Source organism: Cricetulus griseus, chromosome 10 (assembly GCF_003668045.3).
Source record: "Cricetulus griseus strain 17A/GY chromosome 10, alternate assembly CriGri-PICRH-1.0, whole genome shotgun sequence".
Taxonomy (NCBI): Eukaryota; Metazoa; Chordata; class Mammalia; order Rodentia; family Cricetidae; genus Cricetulus; species Cricetulus griseus.
Window position 1 is genome coordinate 15,258,068 of NC_048603.1, and position 25,266 is coordinate 15,283,333.

General features: G+C 47.3%; 1 protein-coding gene across 1 annotated transcript in view; it reads right to left on the reverse strand.

Annotated features, from left to right (window-relative positions):
• LOC100756676 (sperm-associated antigen 1) overlaps nt 1-25,266 on the reverse strand; it is a 57,470-nt gene extending 32,204 nt beyond the window's left edge. The window contains exons 1-8 of the mRNA XM_035449652.1: nt 25,055-25,266; nt 23,086-23,245; nt 18,024-18,149; nt 11,162-11,226; nt 9,562-9,671; nt 8,679-8,784; nt 4,296-4,426; nt 1,121-1,227 (exon numbers count right to left, since the gene is read on the reverse strand). Coding sequence (XP_035305543.1) covers nt 1,121-1,227; nt 4,296-4,426; nt 8,679-8,784; nt 9,562-9,671; nt 11,162-11,226; nt 18,024-18,149; nt 23,086-23,245; nt 25,055-25,236 — 987 coding nt within the window. The 5' untranslated portion in view covers nt 25,237-25,266. The remainder of the gene's footprint in view (nt 1-1,120; nt 1,228-4,295; nt 4,427-8,678; nt 8,785-9,561; nt 9,672-11,161; nt 11,227-18,023; nt 18,150-23,085; nt 23,246-25,054) is intronic.

A 25,266-nucleotide genomic window follows, 5' to 3' on the forward strand; every position in this document is an offset into this window, starting at 1 on the left:
TCATAACCCTACCTAGTGATTTCTCTGAACTCTGGGTAATACATTGAGATTATCTCAGAGAAAAGGCAGTGGCTCCATCGGTATAGAGAAGAGGAAAATACTTGTTATTCAGTGGAAGCTTCATATGTCTGCGTGACTCCTTTCTTTCTTGTTAAATTGCTGTTTTGCAGTGGTGGGGACAGTGACTGTGCTGGGAGCTGAAGCCAGCATCCTGGGCGAGCTGGGCGAGCACTCTTCCGCTGAGCTATCCCTGGTCCCCGCACAAGCTCTCCTCAACAGTTTGCTTTCTTCCATTTCAACACTTCAGAGCTCTGAACTTGGCTTAGCTGTTGACTCACCCTCAGCATAACCTACTCAGCAAGACGGGTACCACTTCTAACACACGTTCAGGAACAGCTAGGTGTGGTGGTATACGTACAGGCCGTTAATCCCAGCCCTTGGGAGGCAGGGGCAGAGGCAGGTGGATCTCTGTAACATGAATTCTAATTGTTCTTAATAATAAAAGCCCCCAGTCGGATATTAGGGGTGGGGGTAGCTGAAAGTCCAGAGACGCAGAGCGGCCAGCCACTGGAATCCTTACCTCTCCCAATGCTCAGACCAAAGGGCGAGCATCTCCTCAGACTGCACCGCTCCTCAGACTCCTCTCTCCTGTCTCTTCCCACCTTGTATTCCTCTCCCCGCCCACCTACATAACACCTATCTCCACCTCCTGGGATTAAAGGCCTGTCACTCCAAGTGCTGGGATCACCTTTGTGTGGGCTCTGTTTCTCTTCTAGACTGGATCGATTTCATGTAGCCCAGGGAGGTCTTGAACTAACAGAGATCTGTCTGCCTCTGTCTCCTGAGTGCTGGGATTAAAGGTTTGCGCCACCACTGCCTGGTCTGTATGGCTGGCTTAGCACTCTGATCTTCAGGCAAGCTTTATTTGTTAGAGCATAAACCAAAAATCACCACAGATCTCTCTGAATTCACTGCCAGTCCAGTCTCCCTATCGTGTTCCAGGCTGCCCAGGGCTACATGATGAAACCCTGTCTTAAAATTCCCCAGAACAAATAAATAAATAAAATCAGAAACAGAAAGTTACAGAACTCGGCTTTAAGAAATCATTTTCTCTGCTTACCCTGGCCATGTCGTTATGAGGCTCCACGCTCAGCACTACCTTCAGGTCTTCCGCAGCTTCCTGGAGCTTGTTTTGATGTTTGTACGCAGTGGCGCGTCTCAGGAGAGCTGAAAAGACACCAACACAAACGCTTGGCAGTTTAACGTGTATACGGTGTGATGGCTTCAAAACGGTTTGCACAGGACACCAGTGGGAAGAGCCTGAGCCCCAGGTCTGTGCTGTGGAGCACAGAGAATGCAACCCTGCACAACCCTGCTGTACTTGGAGGGGGCTGCGTGGCCTTTTCCATTCCTTGACACTTTCACACATGCAAATCATGCTTTGGTCAAATCCACCCTCCATTCTTTCCGCATTCTCCCCCACTTTTTTTTTTCTTTTTTCGAGACAGGGTTTCTCTGTGTAGCTTTGGAGCCTATCCTGGCACTCGCTCTGGAGACCAGGCTGGCCTCGAACTCACAGAGATCAGCCTGCCTCTGCCTCCCGAGTGCTGGGATTAAAGGCGTGCACCACCAACGCCCGGCCGCTCCCCCACAACTTTTCACTTCCAATTTCATGAGCTCTTTTCTTAAAAACAAACAAAAACCTGAATCCACGCAGCACTGTGTGAATGTGTCTGGGTATGGGGCAGGCTCCTGAAGCATGAGCTGTGTAGGGATTTGAATGAGAAATGTCCCCCAAGGGCATCAGTATTTGAACACTAGGTTCCAGTTGGTGGGGCTATTTGGGGAGGTGTAACGATAAGTCTTACTGCTGCAGCCACCGGGGCCCTGCCCGCCATGTGGGCGCTTTCTGCCAGGCTGCCCGAGTTCCACCCGCCACCACGTTACGGTCCCAAGTAACAAACAGAGACTTACATTAGGTACAAAATGCTGCTTGGCCAATGACTAGGATTTCTCATCTCCTAGCTCAGTCTTAATTATCATAAATCTGCATATTTTATAAGACTTATCTTATAGAGGATGCCTTCTGCTGGCACCCTCTCTTGCCGGGAGATCACACGGTGACTCCAGAGCAGAGACCAGGAGGAAAAGCAAGAGAAAAGGGGACGACTCCCTTCTTGCCCTTGCTTATACATGAGTCTGCCTGCTATGTCACTTCCTGCCTGGATCACAAGACTTCCTTTTACTACATTTCCCAGAATCCTCCTCGGCTCCTGGTCCCGCCTAACTCGCTGCCTCATTGGCCAAACAGTACTTTATTCAACAACCAAGAAGATGAACATACACAGAAGGACATTCCCCATCAGGGAGGTTTAGCAGGTGAGGCCCTACAGGAGGAAGGGTGACACTGGGGTAGGAGAGTAAAGGCCTCATCGTGCTTCCAGTCGCCTCTCTCCAGTGCCTGCAGCTCCTTCTGTCTCCCTTACCAGGCTGGACTCCTTTCCCTCTGGAACCACAAACTCCTCCAGAAAACTCTCTTTCTTAAGTTGCCTTGGCCATGGTGTTTTATCATAGCCAAGAAATGCAGCTCTAACTCTTACGGGTGCCTCTCAGGAGCCGCGTCTGAAGAAAACTGACTCCCTCTGCAGCTACAGTCCCCCCATTAATAACCTGGCCCTCCTGCAGCGCCAGACTGGCCAGCTCCTTGTCTCTCACCCTGTCCCACCTGCACGCCTTTCCCTTCGGCAGCGTGGAACAGTAACACCTGGCTTCCTTTAGTCACCCCTGCTTTCGGTTCACCATTTTCTGGGAATTCAGAAGATTCCTCATGGAAATTTAGTAGACACTGATCGGCAAAGGGTAGGACAGGGCACATTAGTGAACTCGATTGAGCTGGGTTTTTTGTTTGTTTGTTTGTTTGTTTGTTGGGGGGAAGGATTGTTTTTGTTCAGCTTGATTTGGTTTAGTATTTTTTTTGAGACAGGGTCTCATAGCATAGGCTGGTCTTGAACTCCTTGCACAGCTGAGTGCCGTTTAACTCTGGCCCCCCTGTCTCCACCCTCCAAGTACTGGAATTATAGGCAGGAGCATTTCACCCAGTTCTATGTAGCTGTTTTAGAAAGTGATCAGAGCTGGGTGTGGTGGTTGTGACAAAGGCCTAAATCCCAGATTTTGGGATGGTGAAGCAGGAGAATTGAAAGTCTGGGCCAGCCTGTCTCAAAAATAATTAATTAATTAATTAGCATGTGGAACCGTGATGTCCTCCTGGTGACCACATCGACTGGGGCCAGAAACTGAGCACTTTGTAATCTATGCCAGATTTTTTTTGTAGATTTCAATTTATAACTGTATATGCCTCTAAGTACCAACATGTATCTTCCTAGTGCTTTGGTCTTTATAAGAGGGAACTTTGCATATTCGAACAGTGTCTTTATAATTCTGACATGTGAGAAATGGTGTATTAGATGAATTTTGATATGCTATTGTAACACACAATTAGAAATTAAGCGAAGCTCTCTCATTCTGTAACTTAGTTTTAGCCTTAGAGTGAACCGTGAAAACCTAAAGGATAAATCACTTAGCCAGACTTCATTGTTGTGTATTGCCATTCTTATTCAGGTCCCTAAACTATATTCACCTGAAGAAGTAGTCATGATAGGAGAATTATTTTTGTAATTTTTTAAAAAAGACTTATTTATTATGTATACAGTATTCTGCCTGCATGTGTGCCTCAGGCCAGAAGAGGGCGCCAGATCTTGTTACAGACGGTTGTGAGCCACTGTGTGGTTGCTGGGAGGCAAACTCAGGACCTCTGGAAGAGCAGCCAGTGCTCTTAACCTCTAAGCCATCTATCTCTCCAGCCCTATTTTTGTAATTTTTAAAATGATTTGGGTTGTCAGGGAGTTGTAAGCTAGCGTAGATTTCCCATAATCCTCCAGGGAGCTTCCTTCACCATCTCTTGATTGGCTACCGCAATTCAAGGAATGAAGGACTTAAATTCCAAGCCAGGTTTATTAAGAGTAATGCTCCTGGGGCTGGAGAGATGGCTCAGCGGTTAAGAGCACTGACTGTTCTTCCAGAGGTCCTGAGTTCAATTCCCAGCAACCACATGGTGGCTCACAACCGCCTTGGATGAGATCTGGTGCCTTTGCTGGCATGCAGGAAGATGACTGTATACATAATAAATAAATAAAATCTTAAAAAAAAAAAGAGTAATGCTCCTGAGGTAGTGGTTCACACATAGGAATCTGAGACCCCCCCTGGACGACGAGACAAGATGCTCACTGTCCGGTTACCTTTCATGTTTCCAGGCTCTAGCTTCAAGGCCTTCTCACAGTCTTGGACAGCACTGTTCCATTGCTGTAATTTGATTGCTGCTTGTGCTCGATTGTTGTAGGCAGACACAGTGGGAAGGGCTGATAAGCTCCTACGAGAGAAACAGATTGGCTATAGGGAGGCCGCGGGCAGAGAGAGCCAGCTACAGTCATGCTGTGGTTAGAATAGGAAATGTCCCCATGGACTGGTGGCAGGGTTGGTGAGAGGCTCTGGAAACATGAGGAGGTCAGGGTTAGCTGAAGAGTAGATTACTGGGACCGTGCCCTTGGGCTTCTCTCTCTTCACCCCCAATGCATGGATGTCCCCATCTCTGTCCGTTTCCCATCTCCACCATGAAGTAAACAGCTTATTCCCACCACCAACATGTCCAGCATCACTTCAGAGCCAAGGTAACAGAACCGGCCAAACCGACGACCATGGCTTCAACCCTCAGGAGTCAAAAGTAAGCTTTCCTTTCTTGAAGCTGTTGTTTCCGGGTGTTTGGGTCACAGCCATGCAAAAGTAACTGGTACAGATTGTACATAAAATAAATATAGACTGGGGGCTGGAGAGATGGCTCAGAGGTTAAGAGCACTGACTGCTCTTCCAGAGGTCCTGAGTTCAATTCCCAGCAACCACATGGTGGCTCACAACCATCTGTAATGAGATCTGGTGCCCTCTTCTAGTGTGCAAGCATGCATGCAGATAACTGTATACATAATAAATAAATAAATTTAAAAAATACTTAAAAAATAAATATAGACTGTCCAAGGGCTGAACTGTGTCCCTTGAAAGTTTATATGTTGAAATCCTAAGCCCATGATGTCTCAGGATAGGAGTATATTTGGATGTAGGCTTTAGAGAGATGGTTAAGGCAATGATCTAGCTCCAAGTGCTGGCCTTGGTCCAATCCCCAGCACCACTGCCTTAGTCCCTTTTCCTGTCACTGTGATAAAACACAACAACAAAACAACTTGACGCAGAATGGCTTGTTTGGCTCACAGTTCAAATACAGTCCATTGTGGTGGGAAATCGCCATGTGCTCAGGCAGGCAGCAGAGAGGGAGGTGAATGTGCACTGCTGAGAGGAACCCTTTCTCCATCTGTACAGCCCAGGATCCTTGGCAGGGAATGACACCGCCCACTGTGGGTGGGTTGTCCCAACCCAACACAATCAAGATAATGATCCCCACAGGCAGGTCCAGGGACCCAGATTCTGTCAAGGCTACAAATAATACGACCCATTACCACCACCACCACCATCAAAAAAAAATATATATGTTTTTAAGATAAATAAGTTAGTCGGGCATTGGTGGCACACACCTTCAATCCCAGCACTCGGGAGGCAGAGGCAGGTGGATCCCTGTGAGTTCGAGACCAGCCTGGTCTACAAGAGCTAGGACAGGCTCCAAAGCTACAGAGAAACCCTGATGGGGGGGAGGTCCTTCTGTGTAAATGTTTGTCTTATTGGTTGATAAAGTACTGTTGGCCAATAGGGAAGCAAGTTAGGTGGGACTAGGAGCCGAGGAGGATTCTGGGAAATGTAGTAAAGAGTAGTCTTGTGATCCAGGCAGGAAGTGACATAGCATGGCAGACTCAGAATATAAGCAGGGTCAAGCAGGAAACCGCTTTCTCTTCCTCCCCCTCCCTTCTCTGTGCAGTCACCATGTGAATGCCAGCAAGACAGGACGCATTCTGCCGGTGTCCTCAATAAGATAAGTTTATAATATACATAGATTAATAGTTATGGGTGATTCTTAAGACAGAACTAGCAAATAAGAAATCTTAGTCATTGGCCAGCAGCATTGTACCTAATATAAGACTCTGTGTGTTACCTGAGACCTTAATGTGGCGGCAGGGCTCAGGCAAATTGGTGGAAAGATTTATCATTACAAAACCCTGTCTCAAAAAACCAAAAAAAGTTAAGATGAGGCCCTTAGTGTGGACTCTAGTCTAGCAAAACTGATACCCTTATAAAAAGAAGAGATTAGAACCAGAGAGAGTGACATGCACGTCATGTGAGCAGATAGGAAGAAGACAGACACCTGCCAGCCTAGGACAGAGGCCTCTGCAGAAACCATTCCTGCCTTCACCTTGAGTTTGGACTTCTAGCCTTCCAAAATTCAGGCCACAAGGTCTGTGGTATTTGCGGATGTCAGTCCTAGCTAAATAATATAACCAATGTCACTGAAATTACTGAAATACAGTTCCTTCCTCTCAGATGGCTCTAGCTTGTGTCAAGTCCATGTAACAATACCCAGTACACCCACTGCAGGCACTGAGTACACATAGTTCATGAAATCGTCATGACCATGGGGCTACTTCACAGGGGAGCATTACTGCTCTGCCCACTGGGAGACGAGAAAACATGTGCACTGGAAAATCTCAGGTATGCCAATAGCCACAGCTGGTAAATGACAGACAAGATTCATGCCGAGATAGTCGGCTTGCTGTCTTGTCTCCAGTAACCACCTGGTCCTAACCACAGTGCCCCTAAGGTGGCAGGCTTAGAGCTCTATCACCTTGAGGACATTAAGGCAAGAGAGGTAAGGCGTCAGCCCTAGGCTTGAAGGCAGCAGGCCGCAGTTCTCTGACCACACTACTGCTTAAATTCTTCAACTAGTTGACCCCTTGCAACAAAGAAGGGAAATGTCTCGCCCTGTAATGGACAGGAGAATCTCCACTAGTGAAAATCCACAGCAAGAAAATGACAAGCAGCTGGGTGAGATGGTGGGCGCCTGTAATCCCAGTACCAAAAACATGGGAGCCAGAGGATCACAGGTTCAAGACCAACCTGGGCTCATAAGACTAGCAGAAAAAGGAGTCGAGGGGGAGAAGGCGAGAGAGGGAGAAGGTATGAGTGGCAGGGCTGATGTCCACCTGACTGAATGTGGACAGCTGTACTAAATTAGCAATCCACAGGCATCCTTTATTTTTTTCTTTTTTCTTTTCTTTTTTGTTTTTTTGTTTTTCCAGTCAGGGTTTCTCTGTGTGGCTTTGGAGCCTATCCTGGAACTCGCTCTGGAGACCAGGCTGGCCTCGAACTCACAGAGATCCGCCTGCCTCTGCCTCCCGAGTGCTGGGATTAAAGGCGTGCACCACCAACAGGTATCCTTTCTACAGGTCTCTACTGAAAGCCTGCTGTGAGCCAAAGCCTTCATTGGGCAATGAGGAGACAACATTACAAAACAACGCAGCAAGCGGGCTCTGCCCTGAGAACTTATGGTGCCTTCAGTATCAGACCACACCAATTTGAACCGTGCCTTTGAGAAGAGCTACAGAGGGCTGCGAGCCGGCTAACTAGGGGATGGTGAGTTGTGTCCGTTACAGAGTAGACACCTAACTTGGCTGGGAAGTCAGGGAAGATGCTTCTAGAGAAATCATAGCATGGGCTCAGTCCTAAAAGATAATGAGGGGAGCTTTGGGTCGCAAGTGAATTCACGGTGTGGCAAGTGACTCCAACATAGGCTATTCAGTTTATTAATGTGGTTTCAATAATTAAAACATCACTTTAATTTTACATGCAGGGTTGTTTTGGCTGCATGTATGTCTATGACCACGTGTGTGCCTCCCCGGGCGGTCAGATGTCTCTGTCATTTCTAGAGTTTTTGGAAAGTCATTTGCCACGCACTTTTTGTGCTTTTGATGGAGTTGAAGACTAGATGGTTATAGTTGCAGTGTTTCTTAGGTATGATTCTTATTATATACAGTCTTACTGCGTTAAAGTTAAAACTTTATTTTGTTTAGAATGAATTGTTGGGGAATATTATTTTAAGGTGGGTCACTTTTGTTTATGTTGCATTTGTTTAACTGTGTGAAGCTGTGTTACTTTGCCTGTCTAAAACACCTGATGGTCTAATAAAGGGATGAATGGCCAATAGCCAGGCAGGAGAGAGGAATAGGCGGGGCTGGCAGGCAGAGAGGATAAAGAGAAGGAGAAATGAGAGGGAGAGGAGGAGCAAGATAGAACAGGGAGGAGGAGAAATGAGGGGTTCAGTCAACCCAGCCACACACAGTGAGACGGAAAGGAAAGGTATACAGGATAGAGAGAGATAAAGGAAGGCCCGAGGCTGAAGTGAGATGGGATAATTTAAGGAAAGGTGGCAAGAAACAAGCTAAGCTAAGGCCGGACACTCATGAGTAAGAATAAGACTCCGGGTGTGATTTATGTGGGAGCTGGGTGGTGGGCTCCTCAAAGAGCCAATAGTAAAACATCTCATTGCATGTGAGATCCCTGGAGTTACAACAGGTTGCTAGCGGCCCTGTGGGTGGTGGGAATTGAACCTGGGTTCTCTGGAAGAGCAGCCAGTGCTCTTAGCCGCTGAGCCATCGCCCAGGGCCACAGTGAGGTGAAAACCGACTTGCCTGGTGTAATACATGATGGCCTCTTCGTAATCCCCTGCGTGGAAAGCCTCGTTTCCCTTCCCCTTTTCACGATCGGCAAGAAAGCTCTTCTCCTTCTCAGTGAGACCTGGAAATAAACATGGGTGGCAACACCCGAAGGCAGGTTCTCTAAAAGCTGAAACGCTGGCGTGATTTGGTCTTCTGGCAGTCCTGGGGACAGAACTCGGGGGCCCGGGCACGCCCAACAAGCTCTCTACCCTGGAGCCGTGCTCCCACACGCCAAAAACACTCATTTTAACTGAGTAGAAGGCCATAGATCAAACAAAACAAAACATTTCCTGGATGCAGAGCTATTTCTTCTTTTCTAATCACCCCCTAGTTTTTTGAGGGGTTAGTTGTCTTACGCCAGATTTTGCTTTAAAGGTTCTGTATGGACTTCGGACAACAGATTGCCCCATTTCTTTTATTTGATGCAAAAAGGAAAAAAAAAATGAATAATTTTAAAGGAAGAGGATTGAAAATGGGAAACGGAAAGCAAAAGAATATTCTAAGAAAAATGGGTTTATATGCAAGCTTTGTGATTCAGAAGGCCAGGCACAGAGGTAGACACCTGTAATCCCAGCTCTAGGACAATGGAGGCAGGATGATCAGAATGCCAAGGTTATCTATCATTAGCTACATACAGAGCTCAAGGCCAACCTGGGCTACGTGAGACCCTGTCTCAAACAAAATTGAGTAATTAAAGACATAAATAAATTTGCTGGGAGTGGTCAACCCTGGCCAAAAATCTACAAACTTTAATGGAAATCAATCGTTCTCAAAGACAATGTTTCCTAAGCTGGCAAGTTTTTACTGTAATTAAATTGTCAGAAAATGACTCATTGTTCCCATTTTCTCTTATTACCTGCTGTGTCTATTTTTGTCTCAATTTTAGACAAATGAGCCTTGTTGTCTACTATCATCTTTTCTTTGTAGTCTTCGTCAATTTTTGAACATTCTTTTTCCACATCAAATCTGACAGAACAACAAAAATGGGGGAAAATGAACAGCATGTTACAAGTAAGAAACAAAACTCATTACTGTATCTGAAGACAAAGTACATGTGTGGGACTCTGTGTTGGAGTTGAGAGCTGGTGGTTTGGTTTTGTTTTTCTGTTTGTTTGTGGGGTTTTTTGTTTTTGTTTTTCAAAGACAGGATCTTACTATGTAGCCCTGGCTGTCCTGGAACTCACTCTGTAGACCAGGCTGGCCTGGAACTCACAGAGATCCTACTGGCTCTGCCTCCTGAGTGCTGGGGTTAAAGGCATGCACCACCTCTGCCTGGTTAAGATTTTTTTTTTCTAATGCTGGCAAATATTTGCATATACCAAACGAGATCTATGGGGAAGCCACAAGTTAAAACACGACATTCCTGTCTGCTTCCCATACATGTAACCTACACACAGTTTCATGTAATACTTTAATTTCATGAAGGAAACAGAAGTTTCATGGTGTGAAATTACCCACTGGCAGTGCTGAGAGTTTCAGACTCGGGGACATTTGGACTTTGGATTTTTGTGTTACCAATGTTCACCCTGTAACTGTGTCTATACTCTTAGGCAATACATTCTTCATAGATTCGCTCCTTGAATTATTTCTATTTCTTCTTAAGCAATTGCCTGACACAGTGGCACCCACTCTTTATCCCAGCTCTGGGAGGCAGAGACAGGTGGATCTCTGAGAGTTTGAGGTCAGCTAGCATTATATGGTAAGAGCCATATAATTTTTTTTTTTTAAATCTAACCTGTTTTGCAGAACAGTGGTGGTGCACACATTTAATCCCAGTAGTTGGGAGGCAGAGGCAGGTGTATCTTTGTGACTTCGAGGCCAGCCTGGTTTATAAAGTGAGTTGTAGGACAGTCAGAGCTACACAGAGAAACCCTGTCTCAAAAAAAAAAAAAAAAAAAAAAGTCGGTGTTGGTGGCACACGCCTTTAATCCCAGTACTCGGGAGGCAGAGGCAGAGGCAGGTGGATCTCTGTGAGTTCAAAGCCAGCCTGGTCTCCAGAGCAAGTGCCAGGATAGGCTCCAAAGCTACACAGAGAAACCCTGTCTTGGAAAAAAAAAAAAAAAAGTCAAACAACAACAAAACCCACACCAGACTTAAATCTAACCAGTTTTGTGATTGGTTTTTATAACAAAAGGATGCAGAAAAGGTATTATTAAAAAATGAAATTTAAAAAGTGCTTAGCTGAGCCAGATGTGGTAGTGCATGCTTGTAATTATTGCAACTGGGAGACTGAGGCAGGGGACTTCTGAGTTTGAGGCCAGCCTGGGTCACACAGTGAGATCCTGTCTCAAAAGAAACAAGAAGGGGGGGGGGGTAGGAAGTGTTTGGTAAATGGTAACTTTACTACCGTAACTTGGTACACTTGATTTCTCAGGTTTATAATATTTTAAATTGTAGAATCTAACAGTAGACAATGTTTCAGAGACAAGTTTTAAGTGAAGAAATGTGAAACGTACTTATCCCACTCAGCATAATCCCTTGGGACTTTCTTCTTAGCTGGCTTGTTTTTAGAGTAGGTTTCCTGAAAGAATAGGATCATACTTCGTGACATAGTCAGTTCTAAGATCACCAGGACTTATTATAAATGCACTGTGAGCCATGGGATTGAAATACATAAATGGAATGGATCAAAAAAAAAAAAAAAGAAAAGAAAAGAAAAAGAAAAAGGTCCCCCTGAGTTTAGAACAACACCACTATCATGATATTATAAAATACTAAGGTAAAAGACAGGATTTCAAATTAACCAGTAGTACAATCTCACAGATTTTTTAAGGACATATTTGAAAACTCGAGTGTGAGCATTAATTAACGGTTTTCTTAAAATGAAAGTAGCAAATAGTTCAATCTTTCTTCCAGAGCCCAGGTGTTTACAGAACAAGAATAACGATTTCGCTGCATTAGTCAGAGCTCTTTTGTTTGTCATGACAGACACTCAATTTGGACTAATTCCACAGAGGAAAAAAAAAAAAAAGCAAAACAAAACAAAACACCAAACAAACAAACAAAATCAAACAGATCTTAGCCCAACATATGAGAGGATGGTGCTGCGGCTGAAGGCTGAGTTCATCTCACGGATGGCTATGTTCTGGGAGACATGGAGCACAACAGAGAGAACAACAGAGAGAACAACAGGTCTGCGGCCCTCCTCTCTTCCCTCCTTAGAGAAACTGCAGGGAAGGGCTCCAGTGAGCTGTTCAGGGGCAAAGCGACCCAAGCTAGGTGGCAGACCCACTGCTGGTGTCGGGGAAGCAGGGCAGGTGCTGCACCGGGGGGAAAACCACAATAGCCATAGCCTGGGGAGTACTTCGTCGCCCCCAACACATCCTCGGATGCTTCCCGAGGAGTGCTCCAAGACGGGGGGGGGGGGGCGGCTGAGAAGAGCGAGGTGGAGCCTGGATTCAGCCGTCACAGCCGAGGATGCCCAGCAACACTGGCGCGTAGACCATCCCCTCCTCCTCTCCATTTGGGACCGAGGCCCCGCAATGCCCCAGGGCTGGAACCGTAACGCACATTCCTTCTGTTTTAAACCAACCAGCTTGTTAGAAAACTAAAACAAGTGGCGCAACTTAGCTGTTAAAAAGAGCTGTAGAGACAGACACTGGAGTACTAGGGCTGGGACGACGGCTCAACAGAAAAGAACACTGGCTGCTTTTGGTTCCCAGCTGCACGGTGGCTCACAACACCCCCCCACACACACACACACGGTGCACATATGTACAAAAAGGCAAAACACGTACAAAAAAAAACCAGGTGGTTCTTCAACACCCTCATAGAGAATAGAATTCTACAGGTGTGCACGCTCGTGTGTGTGTGTGTGTGTGTGTGTGTATATGTGTGTGTGTCCCTGTGTGTGTGTGTCTATGTGTGTGTGTGTGTATGTGTGTCTCTGTGTGTGCGTGTGTATGTGTGTGTGTGTCTCTCTGTGTGTGTGCCTGTGTGTGTGTGTATATGTGTGTGTGCCTATGTGTGTGTGTGCCTGTGTGTGTATGTGTGTGCCTGTATATGTGTGCCTGTGTATGTGTGTGTGTGTGTTTGTGTGTGTGTGTGTCTGTGTGTGTGTCTGTGTGTGTTTGTGTGTGTGTCTCTGTGTGTGTGTATGTGTGTGTGTGTCTGTGTCTCTGTGTGTATGTGTGTGTGTCTCTGTGTGTGTTTGTGTGTGTATGTGTGTGTATATGTGTGTTTGTGTGTCTCTGTGTGTGTCTGTGTGTGTGTGTATATGTATGTGTGTGTTTGTGTGTGTGTCTCTGTGTGTATGTGTGTGTATGTGTCTCTTTCTGTGTGTGTGTGTGTGTGTCTCTCTCTGTGTGTGTGTGTATGTGTGTGTGTGTGTCTGTGTCTCTGTGTGTGTATGTGTGTGTGTCTGTGTCTGTGTGTGTGTGTGTGTATGTGTGTGTGTGTGTGTTTGTGTCTCTGTGTGTATGTGTGTTTGTGTATATGTGTGTGTGTGTCTGTGTCTGTGTCGCTGTGTGTGTGTGTTTGTGTGTATGTCTCTGTGTGTTTGTGTGTGTGTGTGTGTATCTGTGTGTGTGTGTGTCTGTGTGTGTGTGTGTGTGTGTCTGTGTGTGTGTGTCTGTGTGTCTGTGTGTGTGTATCTGTGTGTGTGTGTGTCTCTGTGTGTGTGTGTGTCTGTTGTGTGTGTGTGTGTGTAATTCCTCAGAATGAGAAGGTTAACAGCACTTGTTATTCTTCCACCCCCCCCCAGTTCAGTTCCTAGCACCCACATGGCAGCTAACCCCAGTTCCTAGGGATCTGATGCTTTCTTCTGTTCTCTGACAGCACCAGGCATGCAGATGGCACACAGGTATACACACAGGTAAATACTCATAAAATAAAATTTAAAAAAAAATCTAAAATCTAAAATTTCCCTCCTTCCACCATGAGTGGGGTCCCTGGAATTGAACTCAGGTCATCAGGCTTGGTGGCAGACACCTTTACCAGGGGAGCCATCCTGCTGGCCCACAGTACTTCTGTTGAGATGCATTGTAAAAGTTTATTTCCTGCTCAGTACAAGGCTTTCTGCACACTTCTTAGCTTTTCACACAAAACACTAAAAACACAGGCGTTGGTGGTACATGCCTTTAATCCCAGCCCTTGGGAGGCAGAGGCAGGTGGATCTCTGTTGAGTTTGAGGCCAGCCTGGTCTACAGAGTGAGTTCCAGGACAGCTAGGGCTACATAAAGAAACCCTGTCTCAAAAAATCAAAAATAAATAAATACATAAAAACAAAGACCAGGTCAATTATTCTATGTTGCTACGGTTTAGGGCATAGACATAGCCCATTTTGCTCCATTAGTAATTAAGCGTTCCTTGGTTACAGATGGCAGCATCCCAAACGGCCAGTGTAACCCTAATGAGGAGCAGAGAAGTCCAGGAAGGTAAATTATCAGAGAACAGAGTGATGGAAAGTGATGTGGAAATAAAACTGAAGATTCTAGAAAAAAAAAAGGGGGGGTGCCAGTTAGATGGCTCAATGTGTAAACAGACTTGCTACCAAAACAGACCTGAGCTCAGTCTCCCGAATCCACAGGGTGGAAGGAAAGAACCCATTTTACCAGATCTGGCCCGGCACACACGTACTACGGTATAAGCCTGCCCTCAAGTGTGTGTGTGTGTGTGTGTGTGTGTGTGTGTGTGTGTGTGTGTGAGTGTATGTGTGTGTGTGTGTGCATGTGTGTGTGAGTGTATGTGTGTGTGTGTGTGTGTGTGTGTGTGTGTGTGTGTACACAAAATAAAAGATAAATAGCCCAGGCATGATGGTACACACCTTTAGTCCCAGTACTTGGGAGGGAGAGGCAGGCAGATTCCTGTGAATTTGAGAACAGCCTGGTCTACACAGTAAGTTCAGGGCCAGTCAGTGCTACATAGGAAGACCCTACTCAAAAAAATAAAACAAAATAATAAATAAATGTAAGTTAACAACAACAAAACTGTAAGACTAGCAGGAACACAGAATTGAAAGCCTTGAGTAGTCAGAAATAGCAAGGCGATCGGGTGCCAAAAAGGCTGCAATTTGACTTTAAGTGGACCCTTTCTTTGTGAGAGCCTTGAGTTAAAAGGTGGTGATATACAAGACCAAATACGGACCAACCGCAAAAGAATGAAAACAGGAGAAGCACATGCACTAAGGAGCCGAGGGCCGTCTGTCTCTATGTGCGTAACCTGTCTGCCTGCCATTTAACGTATGTAGTCAGCTGATTACATGTGACGAAGCCGCTGCACCTCTACCAGATAGGCAGAATTGGATCCCAAAGTCCCAAACACCAAGCCGTATCTTTCATGCTCTGAAAAAATGGGCTGGAATAGAAGAGTCGGAATAGCCGGGCGCTGGTGGCGCACACCTTCAATCTCAGCACTCGGGAGGCAGAGGCAGGTGGATCTCTGTGAGTTCGAGACCAGCCTGGTCTATAGGAGCTACTTCCAGGACAGCCTCCAAAGCCACAGAGAAACCCTGTCTCAGAAAACCAAAAAGAAGAAGGAGGAGGAGGAGGAGGAGCACGGGGAAAGATGAAAAGATGTTGGCCCCAAAATGCAAGCCTTCAGAAAAGGCAGCTTCATTTCCATCACCAAGTGATCAGATCCAGCTTACACAAGAGGGCATCCGGGCCATTTGGGAAGATAAGGAAGGAGGGCCACAAGTTCAAGGCCATCTCGGGACACTGTGGGAGACACTGTCTCAAAATAAAAAGTAAAAGAGGTGTAGAGCTCAGTGGTACAGCCCTTGCTGAATGTGAGAGGTTCCAAGTAACTCTAGTAAGTACCACACCAAAAAAAGAAAGAAAGAAAGAAAGGGAAGAAAGATGGAGAGGGAAGGAGTTAGAGGAAAAGAAAGGAGAGGAAAAGAGGAGCAACTGAAAAACCAAAAGAGGGAAACCCTCCACACTGAGGTAACGGTGTACAGCACAGGGAAACCCTCCACACTGAGGTCACGGTGTACAGCACAGGGAAACCCTCCACACTGGGGTCACAGTGTACAGCACAGGGAAACCCTCCACACTGAGGTCACGGTGTACAGCACAGGGAAACCCTTCACACTGAGGTCACAGTGTACAGCAGAGGGAAACCCTCCACACTGGGGTCACAGTGTACAGGGGAGGGAAACCCTCCACACTGAGGTCACGGTGTACAGCACAGGGAAACCCTCCACACTGAGGTCACGGTGTACAGCACAGGGAAACCCTCCACACTGGGGTCACAGTGTACAGCACAGGGAAACCCTCCACACTGAGGTCACGGTGTACAGCACAGGGAAACCCTCCACACTGGGGTCACAGTGTACAGGGGAGGGAAACCCTCCACACTGAGGTCACGGTGTACAGCACAGGGAAACCCTCCACACTGGGGTCACAGTGTACAGCAGAGGGAAACCCTCCACACTGGGGTCACAGTGTACAGCACAGGGAAACCCTCCACACTGAGGTCACAGTGTACAGCACAGGGAAACCCTTCACACTGAGGTCACAGTGTACAGCAGAGGGAAACCCTTCACACTGAGGTCACAGTGTACAGCAGAGGGAAACCCTCCACACTGGGGTCACGGAGTACAGCAGAGGGAAACCCTCCACACTGGGGTCACAGTGTACAGCACAGGGAAACCCTCCACACTGAGGTCACAGTGTACAGGGGAGGGAAACCCTCCACACTGAGGTCACGGTGTACAGCAGAGGGAAACCCTCCACACTGAGGTCACGGTGTACAGCACAGGGAAACCCTCCACACTGAGGTCACAGTGTACAGGGGAGGGAAACCCTCCACACTGAGGTCACAGTGTACAGCAGAGGGAAACCCTCCACACTGAGGTCACAGTGTACAGCAGAGGGAAACCCTCCACACTGAGGTCACAGTGTACAGCACAGGGAAACCCTCCACACTGGGGTCACAGTGTACAGCACAGGGAAACCCTCCACACTGGGGTCACAGTGTACAGCACAGGGAAACCCTCCACACTGAGGTCACAGTGTACAGCAGAGGGAAACCCTCCACACTGGGGTCACGGAGTACAGCACAGGGAAACCCTCCACACTGAGGTCACAGTGTACAGCAGAGGGAAACCCTCCACACTGGGGTCACGGAGTACAGCAGAGGGAAACCCTCCACACTGGGGTCACAGTGTACAGCACAGGGAAACCCTCCACACTGAGGTCACAGTGTACAGCAGAGGGAAACCCTCCACACTGAAGTCACGGAGTACAGCAGAGGGAAACCCTCCACACTGAGGTCACGGTGTACAGCACAGGGAAACCCTGCACACTGAGGTCACAGTGTACAGGGGAGGGAAACTCTCCACACTGGGGTCACAGTGTACAGCACAGGGAAACCCTCCACACTGAGGTCACAGTGTACAGGGGAGGGAAACCATCCACACTGAGGTCACAGTGTACAGCACAGGGAAACCCTCCACACTGGGGTCACAGTGTACAGCACAGGGAAACCCTCCACACTGAGGTCACAGTGTACAGGGGAGGGAAACCCTGCACACTGAGGTCACGGAGTACAGCAGAGGGAAACCCTCCACACTGAGGTCACAGTGTACAGCAGAGGGAAACCCTCCACACTGGGGTCACAGTGTGCAGGGGAGGGAAACCCTCCACACTGAGGTCACAGTGTGCAGCACAGGGAAACCCTCCACACTGAGGTCACGGTGTACAGCAGAGGGAAACCCTCCACACTGAGGTCACAGTGTACAGCAGAGGGAAACCCTGCACACTGAGGTCACAGTGTACAGCAGAGGGAAACCCTCCACACTGAGGTCACAGTGTACAGGGGAGGGAAACCCTCCACACTGGGGTCACAGTGTACAGCACAGGGAAACCCTCCACACTGAGGTCACAGTGTACAGGGGAGGGAAACCCTCCACACTGAGGTCACGGTGTACAGCACAGGGAAACCCTCCACACTGAGGTCACAGTGTACAGGGGAGGGAAACCCTCCACACTGAGGTCACAGTGTGCAGGGGAGGGAAACCCTCCACACTGAGGTCACGGTGTACAGGGGAGGGAAACCCTCCACACTGAGGTCACAGTGTACAGGGGAGGGAAACCCTTCACACTGAGGTCACAGTGTACAGGGGAGGGAAACCCTCCACACTGAGGTCACGGTGTACAGCAGAGGGAAACCCTCCACACTGAGGTCACAGTGTGCAGCACAGGGAAACCCTCCACACTGAGGTCACAGTGTGCAGCACAGGGAAACCCTCCACACTGAGGTCACGGTGGTTTATACTGATTGGACAGAGATATATATATATCCCCGTAAGCCACAGCCACCACCCTGCCCCTGTCAACACTGCCCCCCACCCAGCCCCGTACCGGAAAGGCCTACCTTGCCCCTGTGAGCACTGTCGTCTGAGCCTCGAACAGGAGGCAGGTGATCTTCCACTTCTTGATATGTTTCGGGGTCATGGAAATACCTCGTATTCTCCTCTCTTTTGATTTCTGACACCCAAGTCTGACAAGGATGGAGCAGAAGGCAACCGTAGAGTTAGAAGTCACTCAGAGAGTCTCTCGGTCCACTTCCCATGTCTTTCTCCCTGGAAGGTCCTTCCTTTTTCTTTTTAATTGTTAGAAACACCCATAACACAAAATTTACTTTATTAACTATTTATTTTTTTTAACGTGTAGGTAAGTCTCATTAAGAATATTTGGGGGCAGGTGCGAGATGGCTCAGTATAGTAAGAAATTACCAATACGGAGTCAGGTAGAAATATAAGGATATTTAATAGGGAAAAGCCTTACTTACAGAGCGAACCAGCCAGCCGGTGGTAGTCTGTACAGCAAGAAGCAAAGAGAAACCGAAACCGAAATCGCAGTCCCCCTACTCACTCTGACCACGCCCTCACAAGCCCTCAGGTACTCCTGTAGCCAGCCCCTAAGAAGGCGTGGCTACAGCTTCCCCTACAGCTCAGCAAAGAATATCTGAGACAGTGAAATAGCTCAATGGGTAAAGGTACTTGTCACCAAGATTAGTGACATGAATTCAGTCCTCAGGATGAGAATGGTACAAGAGAACTGGCTCCCCGAAATTGTCCTCTGAACTCTACACATGTGGTGCTGTGGACACACACACAGACAGACAGACAGACAGACAGATATAGATGGATGGAATAAAAATTTTAAAGAATTTTCATGTTGTTTTTGCCTACCTTTTCTTATTTTGTCTTTTATTTTTGGTATGTTTTATTTTATCTTTTGGGGGTCTCATGTAGCCCAGGCTGGCCTTGAACTATGTAGCTGAAGGTGGCCCCTGAGCTCTTCATCCTCCTGCTGTCCCTCCCAGATGCTGGGAGTACAGGCATGTACCGCCACACGCGGCCCACACCCTACATTCTAAGCCGTGTGTTCAGAGATGCCAGGAAAAAAGCTTAAGAAAGAGACTTCCCCATTACCAGTGACATTTGTATCACTTATTATCCAGTAAACACATACTGACGGCTTTAATATTTGGCAGAGCTTTGGAATTCGCTAACATAGGACGTTGTCAGTGCGATCTGTGCTGGAGGAAGAGTGGCTGAAAAGGAGGGCGCCAGGCGAGGAAAAGAAAAGCAGCAAGGGAAGAGAGACTGGAATGGAAAACAAGGGCTGTGGAGGGGGGAAGGGAGCAGGAGGGCATCAGGGAAGTGACAGGAAACACACAGGAGAAAGCGATGAAGGTGGGTGACGGCCTGGGTGGCACAGGGCTGGACACACAGCTCGAGGACCTGGTGAGGAGGCCTGCACCTGTAATTCCCTCACCATCCCCGGGGTGGGGGTGGGGTGGGGGATGAGGGGGTGGGGGACTTCCTGGCTGGCCAGTCTGGCATAATCAGTAAGGCTAGGCCCGGGTCCAGAGAGATCCTGTCCCCAAAATAAAGTGGAGAATAAAGTGCTTGAGGAAGACACCCGATGGTTATCTCTGGGTCCCACACGGATGGGCGCACACGTGTGAACACACTTGTGAATACAAATGCACACACCACAAAGAGGATGGCAAACGAACAAACAAAAACCTGAAGGACTCGATGAAGGCGAAGATGAAAAGCAGGGGCATGAGGAGACAGCTCACTAAGTGGGGGATAAAAAAGGATTTGCGACGGAGGAAAGCAACCTCCACGACTCACGATGAGCTGTTTGCCCTCTACAAGGAGGCCAATGGGCAGAAAGTGATAAAATAAAAACAGCTGGAGCGGGTGGGGCGGGAAGGAGAGGGAGGGAGGGAGGGAGGGAGAGAGGGAGGGAGGGAGGGAGGCTGTGTATATGCTACGGTCCTGCCTTCCACTTTGTTAGGGACACTCTGCCCTCCTTTCTGCTGCAGCGACTGCTCCAGCCTGGCTGGCCCTAGACCTTCTGGCTAATTCCACCTCCCACTTTCGGGGATTACAGATGCACACCACCCTGTTAGGCTCTGGGGATGACTCGGGTCATCAGGCTCGGGTTCCAGGGGCTTTTACCTACTGAGCCATCTTCCCTGCCAGAGCAGTACATTTAAAAACAATTTTGTGATATCTCTTTCTTGCACACACACACAACAAATAAATGAATGTAGTTTTAAAATACGGCAAGTATAAACAAACAAACAAATAAATAGCAGCCTGGCTGGACTGGACTAGAAAAAGTATCAAGTAGAAGTTCCAATGTCTCAAAAGATAAAACAAAATCCAATGCATCTACATAAAGCCTCAGAACTAATCTATGAATTCAAGATCACACGATATAAAGCTGACCTTTAAAGATCAATGTGGTAATTATAAACTCATACACAATTTATACTTAAATTCCAGGATTGGAAAGATGGCTCTATGGCTACGACCCCTTGGTACGCAACCATGAGGGCATGAGTTCAGATCCCAAGAGTCGCATAACACGCCAGGAGTGGTCTCATGGACACCTGTAGCCCTAGCAATGCTGGGGGTGAAAACAGAAAGGTCAAGGGGGTTAGCAAAAACAAAAACAAAAAGCATGCAAGCTCTGGGTTTAGGGAGAGATCCTGCCTCAAAGGAACAGGACGGAGCAATGTGACAGTGAGGATACTGAATGCCCTCTGAGGACACACACAGGTGCGTGTACCCATACATACATGAGCTACACCACATGTACACACACACTAAATAAATAAACAAACAGGTCAATGAAATTCCGCCAACATGAACCACACACACACATACATACTACACACACACACACACACACACACACACACACACACACACACACACACACACCACACACGCACACGCGCACACATTTGTGTGCATGGAATGTCTGTGTATCTCATTAAATCATATTTAGAGACCAAAATAAAACTGTTTATCAGCTCTATAAATTCTGAAGACGTCTTCTTTACAAAATTTAAAACAAGCTCATGAAAAAAATTCTTATTGAACAAGGAACAGATAGAGTGTGGTGGCACATGCTTCTAATCCCAGTACTCAGAAGGCAGAGGAGAGTGACTCTGTGAGTTCAAGGACAGCCTGGACTACACAGAAGTCCCAGGAAAGCCCAGGCTACATAGAAAGACCCAGGAAAGCCCAGTCTATATAAAACTCCCAGGACAGCCTGGTCTACATGGAAAGACCCAGGACAGCCTGGTCTGCATGGAAAGTCACAGGACAGCCTGATCTACATGGAAAGACCCAGGACAGCCCAGGCTACATAGAAAGACCCTATCTCAAAACAAAGCAAGCAAGCAAACAAACAAACAAACAAACAAAAACCAACCAAGGATCGGAGTGAGCTTCCTAGTTTGACAAAGGGTACCTACATAAAATCTAAAGCTAACGTTATACTTAGTGCTGACAGGCTCATTTCATCTGTGAGGGTAGGAAACAGACTCTTTCGCAGAGCTAAATGAATGGGAAAACATTATAAGTGGGAGCCGAAATACTGCTAAGGTCTAGTGCGCAGACAGGTGTGCTGGAGCATGTCTTTAGTCACGGGTGGTTCTCTGTGAGACCAAGGCCAGTCTCCTCAACACAGTGCATTACGAGACAGCCGGGGAGACATAGAAAGACCCTTTCTCGAGAGGGAACAGAACAAAACAAGGAGATGTTATAGTTCTCCTGAAACTGATTCACAAAGCAAGTGCAGCACCCTACGACCCCAGCCCTTGATACACACAGGTAAGAGACCGAGATTCAAGGCCAGTTTGAGCTACAATATAATATCAATAACAGAATGATTCAAGAGTTCAGTCCAACCAGAAGCACATTTATTGTATAGAAACTGGCAAAGCAGAGGACCAGAACAAAGCACAGCAGCTAACAAAAAGAACGGGTTTCTGGATGGTTTTCTGTCAACTTGACACAAGCGAGAGTTGTCTGAGAGGAGGGAGCCTTAGTTTAGAAAATGCCTGCAGAAGATGGGCTGCCAGGCAAGACTGTTGAGCATTTTCTTTATTGGTGACTGACGGGGGAGGACCACCCCACAACTGGTGTTCTGGGTGCTGTAAGAAAGCAGGTTGAGCACGCCATGGCGAGCAAGCCAGTAAGCAGCTCCCCTCCATGGCCTCTGCATCGGCTCCTGCCTCAGGTTCCTGCCCTGACTTCCTTCCATGAGGAACTGTGATGTGGGAGTGTAGGCCGAATAACCCCTTCCTCCCTGAGTTGCTTTCAGCTGTGGTGTTTCAGCACAGCAACAGTGACCCTGGCAAAGACAACAGAATTAAGAACTGTCACTACCAGATTTCAAGATTTACTATAAAAGCACTACCATCAAGACGAAAGAGACCCCAGTGTGGTTCACAAGCCTGCGGTCCCTTACAAAGCAGAAGCCGGAGGTTAGGCGCTCAGAGCCATCCTCAACCCAGACACGGACTCTCTCTCTCCAACAAAAATATTTTTAAATTCTTTGCCAAGATAACCTGAGTCCTTATAATCGTCAAGAAAGTACAAAAGCAGATTTAAAGCCCCACAGCCAGCCATAGAGTTTCTCTGCTTTTGTTTCTCGTGACAGTCTTCCCACCAACTGTGTGACCAGGCTCCAGCTCTTTCTGATTCTCCTGCCTCTGCCTCCCACGTGCCAGGGTTACAGGTGGTAACACTCTCAGCCCCAAGTATCTGTATCTAAAGGTAAGGATGGTGACTGGGTTGTGGTTGAGCATGACACAGAAATTTAGGATGCATCCCCACACACAAACTCACAATATTAGTCTAGAATTAAGAAGCCAGCATTTGCCAGGTGGTGGTGACGCATGTCTTTCATCCCAGCACTAGGGAGGCAGAGGCAGCTGGATCTATGTGAGTTTGAGACCAGCCTGGTCTACAGTCTCCAAAGCTACACAGAGAAACCCTGTCTCCATAAAACAAACAAACAAAACAAAAGAGGCCACCACTAAAAGCCGTCCACTGACAAGCAGAAAGGCGAAGATGTCAAGCCACACACACGCTGCCCCAAACTGGTCTTCACTCTACCTTTAAGTCGCTGTCGATTTTTTCCCATTCCTCCGCTGTGAAGCTGGACGCCGTTGCTGCGGGCTTATCTTTCCTCAGAGCTCGACTTCCAGGAGCCAAGCCCATGAGGCGCTTTTCACAAAACTCTGTGAGTTCAGGATAATAGCCCTCTTCACCGGACCTTAAAGAGCGGTTATAATTTTAGATTATCACCTTATTTAGAGGCCCTCTAGACTGTTGGTTTGCCAACTGGGTAACCTGGGACCCCCGGGGTTCTTTGTTCTCAAGGGCTGTGCAAGATTGGAATTCGGCATTGGCCATTCGTATAAGTGAATCCAAGGCAGACACGGGGGTGAGGGTTCCAAAGCAAACAGTGCGCACCACATGCATGAGAGGTTGTCACTCCCGTTCAGGTTCCCTGACGCCCTCCACCCTCCTGACCTTCATGGTGGCTGTATGCATGGACTTACCTGCAGGCACAACACCCATATGCATAAAATAATAAACTTGAAGTTTATGAATCCTACCTAACATATATGCTCATTTTATGCAGACAAGGCAATTTGAAAACGTCTCAGAAATTCGCTATTAGAGTCAAGATGAGAGATAACATAGGCTTCCTTTTCAGGGAGTTTAAGTCAAGGTCTCGTATGGTGCATGCTGATGTATAACTCCATATAACTCTCATAAAACTCCATATGTGGCTGAGGACCAGCATGAGTTTCTAATCCTTCTGGGCTCACATTCCTGGTGCTGGAATTGCAAGCATTTGGCACCAAATTCCATTGATGTAAGTCAAACCAGGGCCTCCTGAATAGTAGGCAAGCATTCTAAAACATCCCCAGCCCTTGTCACTTTCTTTTCTTTTTTCTTTCTTTCTTTCTTTCTTTCTTTCTTTCTTTCTTTCTTTCTTTCTTTCTTTTAAATATATGAGGAGGAGAAAATGGCAGAGAAACAGCTTAGTCAAAACACCCCTAAAGTGAACCACTCAAGAAACAGAATTCCTTCCCTCGAAAGCTAATGAAGTTATCTGGCCTCTCTGGGCGTTGGCGTACATGTGGTACATATATGTAGACGTACATACAAAATCAAAATGAATAAATCTGTGTTATTTGAAGCAGGGAGGGTCAGAGAAAATAAAAACAAGAATTAGTGAAGAGCCAAGCATCGCCAACTATGTCCTGGCAAGGGGGTTGGCTCACGATCCGCAAGAGTTTGCCAAATCAAATCTCGAAGGAAACCCAAACGGGGTTTGGTTGGCAGTCCACAGGGCAGCGCTTCCCGAGACCCCCACACAACAATCCATTGCGTTGTTAACAGCACAGTTTTCCTCCTCAGGCTTTCTGAAGTAGAATGGCTGGGAACGAGTCCCTTCAACCTGTATTTTTAACAACCACACACACACACTCAGGGATGCATGCAGTTTGACAGCACCACAGTGGGGCTCTAGTAACTTCCTGTTTCAGGACCCCCCACCATCTTCCCTGTGACCAGGCAGCAGTGAGTCACCCTGTGTGGTCACGCCTTCGCCAGCAGCTGCGATTATGCCTGGTTTACCTCTTCTTGGACAATGCAGAGCAAAGATGACGACTCCCTTGGATCCAAATCAACCTATGTCCCACGTGGGAAGTACATGGGCCAGAGCCCTCCAGAATCACAGTGTAAACCAACATGGAACCCACATTCTAGTCTCAATATTTGGGAGTTCCCTACCCTAACACTTCACAAATAGAGGGCAATGGTATCATTAAAACTGGCATGTTGAGCTGGGCGTTGGTGGTGTGTGCCTTTGATCCCAGCACTCGGGAGGCAGAGACAGGCGGATCTCTGTGAGTTCGAGGACAGCCTGGTCTCCAGAGCGAGTGCCAGGATAGGCTCCAAAGCTACACTGAGAAATTCTGTCTCAAAAAACCAAAACCAAACCAAACCAAACCAAACAAAAAAACTGGCATGTTAAAGTGCGAAGTTATTTTTTTTTTTAAATGCCCACCTCAGCACGCAGAGAATTTTTTCCAGGTGTTTCACGTCTGAACATTTTTCAATATACTTGAAATCCAAATGCTCCACGGGAATTTTGAACGTCTTTGTTGTTCCAAAGCTCCACAGTGATGGGCAGTCCTTAGCCGCCATGGCTGAAACATGGTATAAGAAAATAGATGTGACCCAATGCATATTATGATTTAGCTCAGTTTGGGTAGCAGG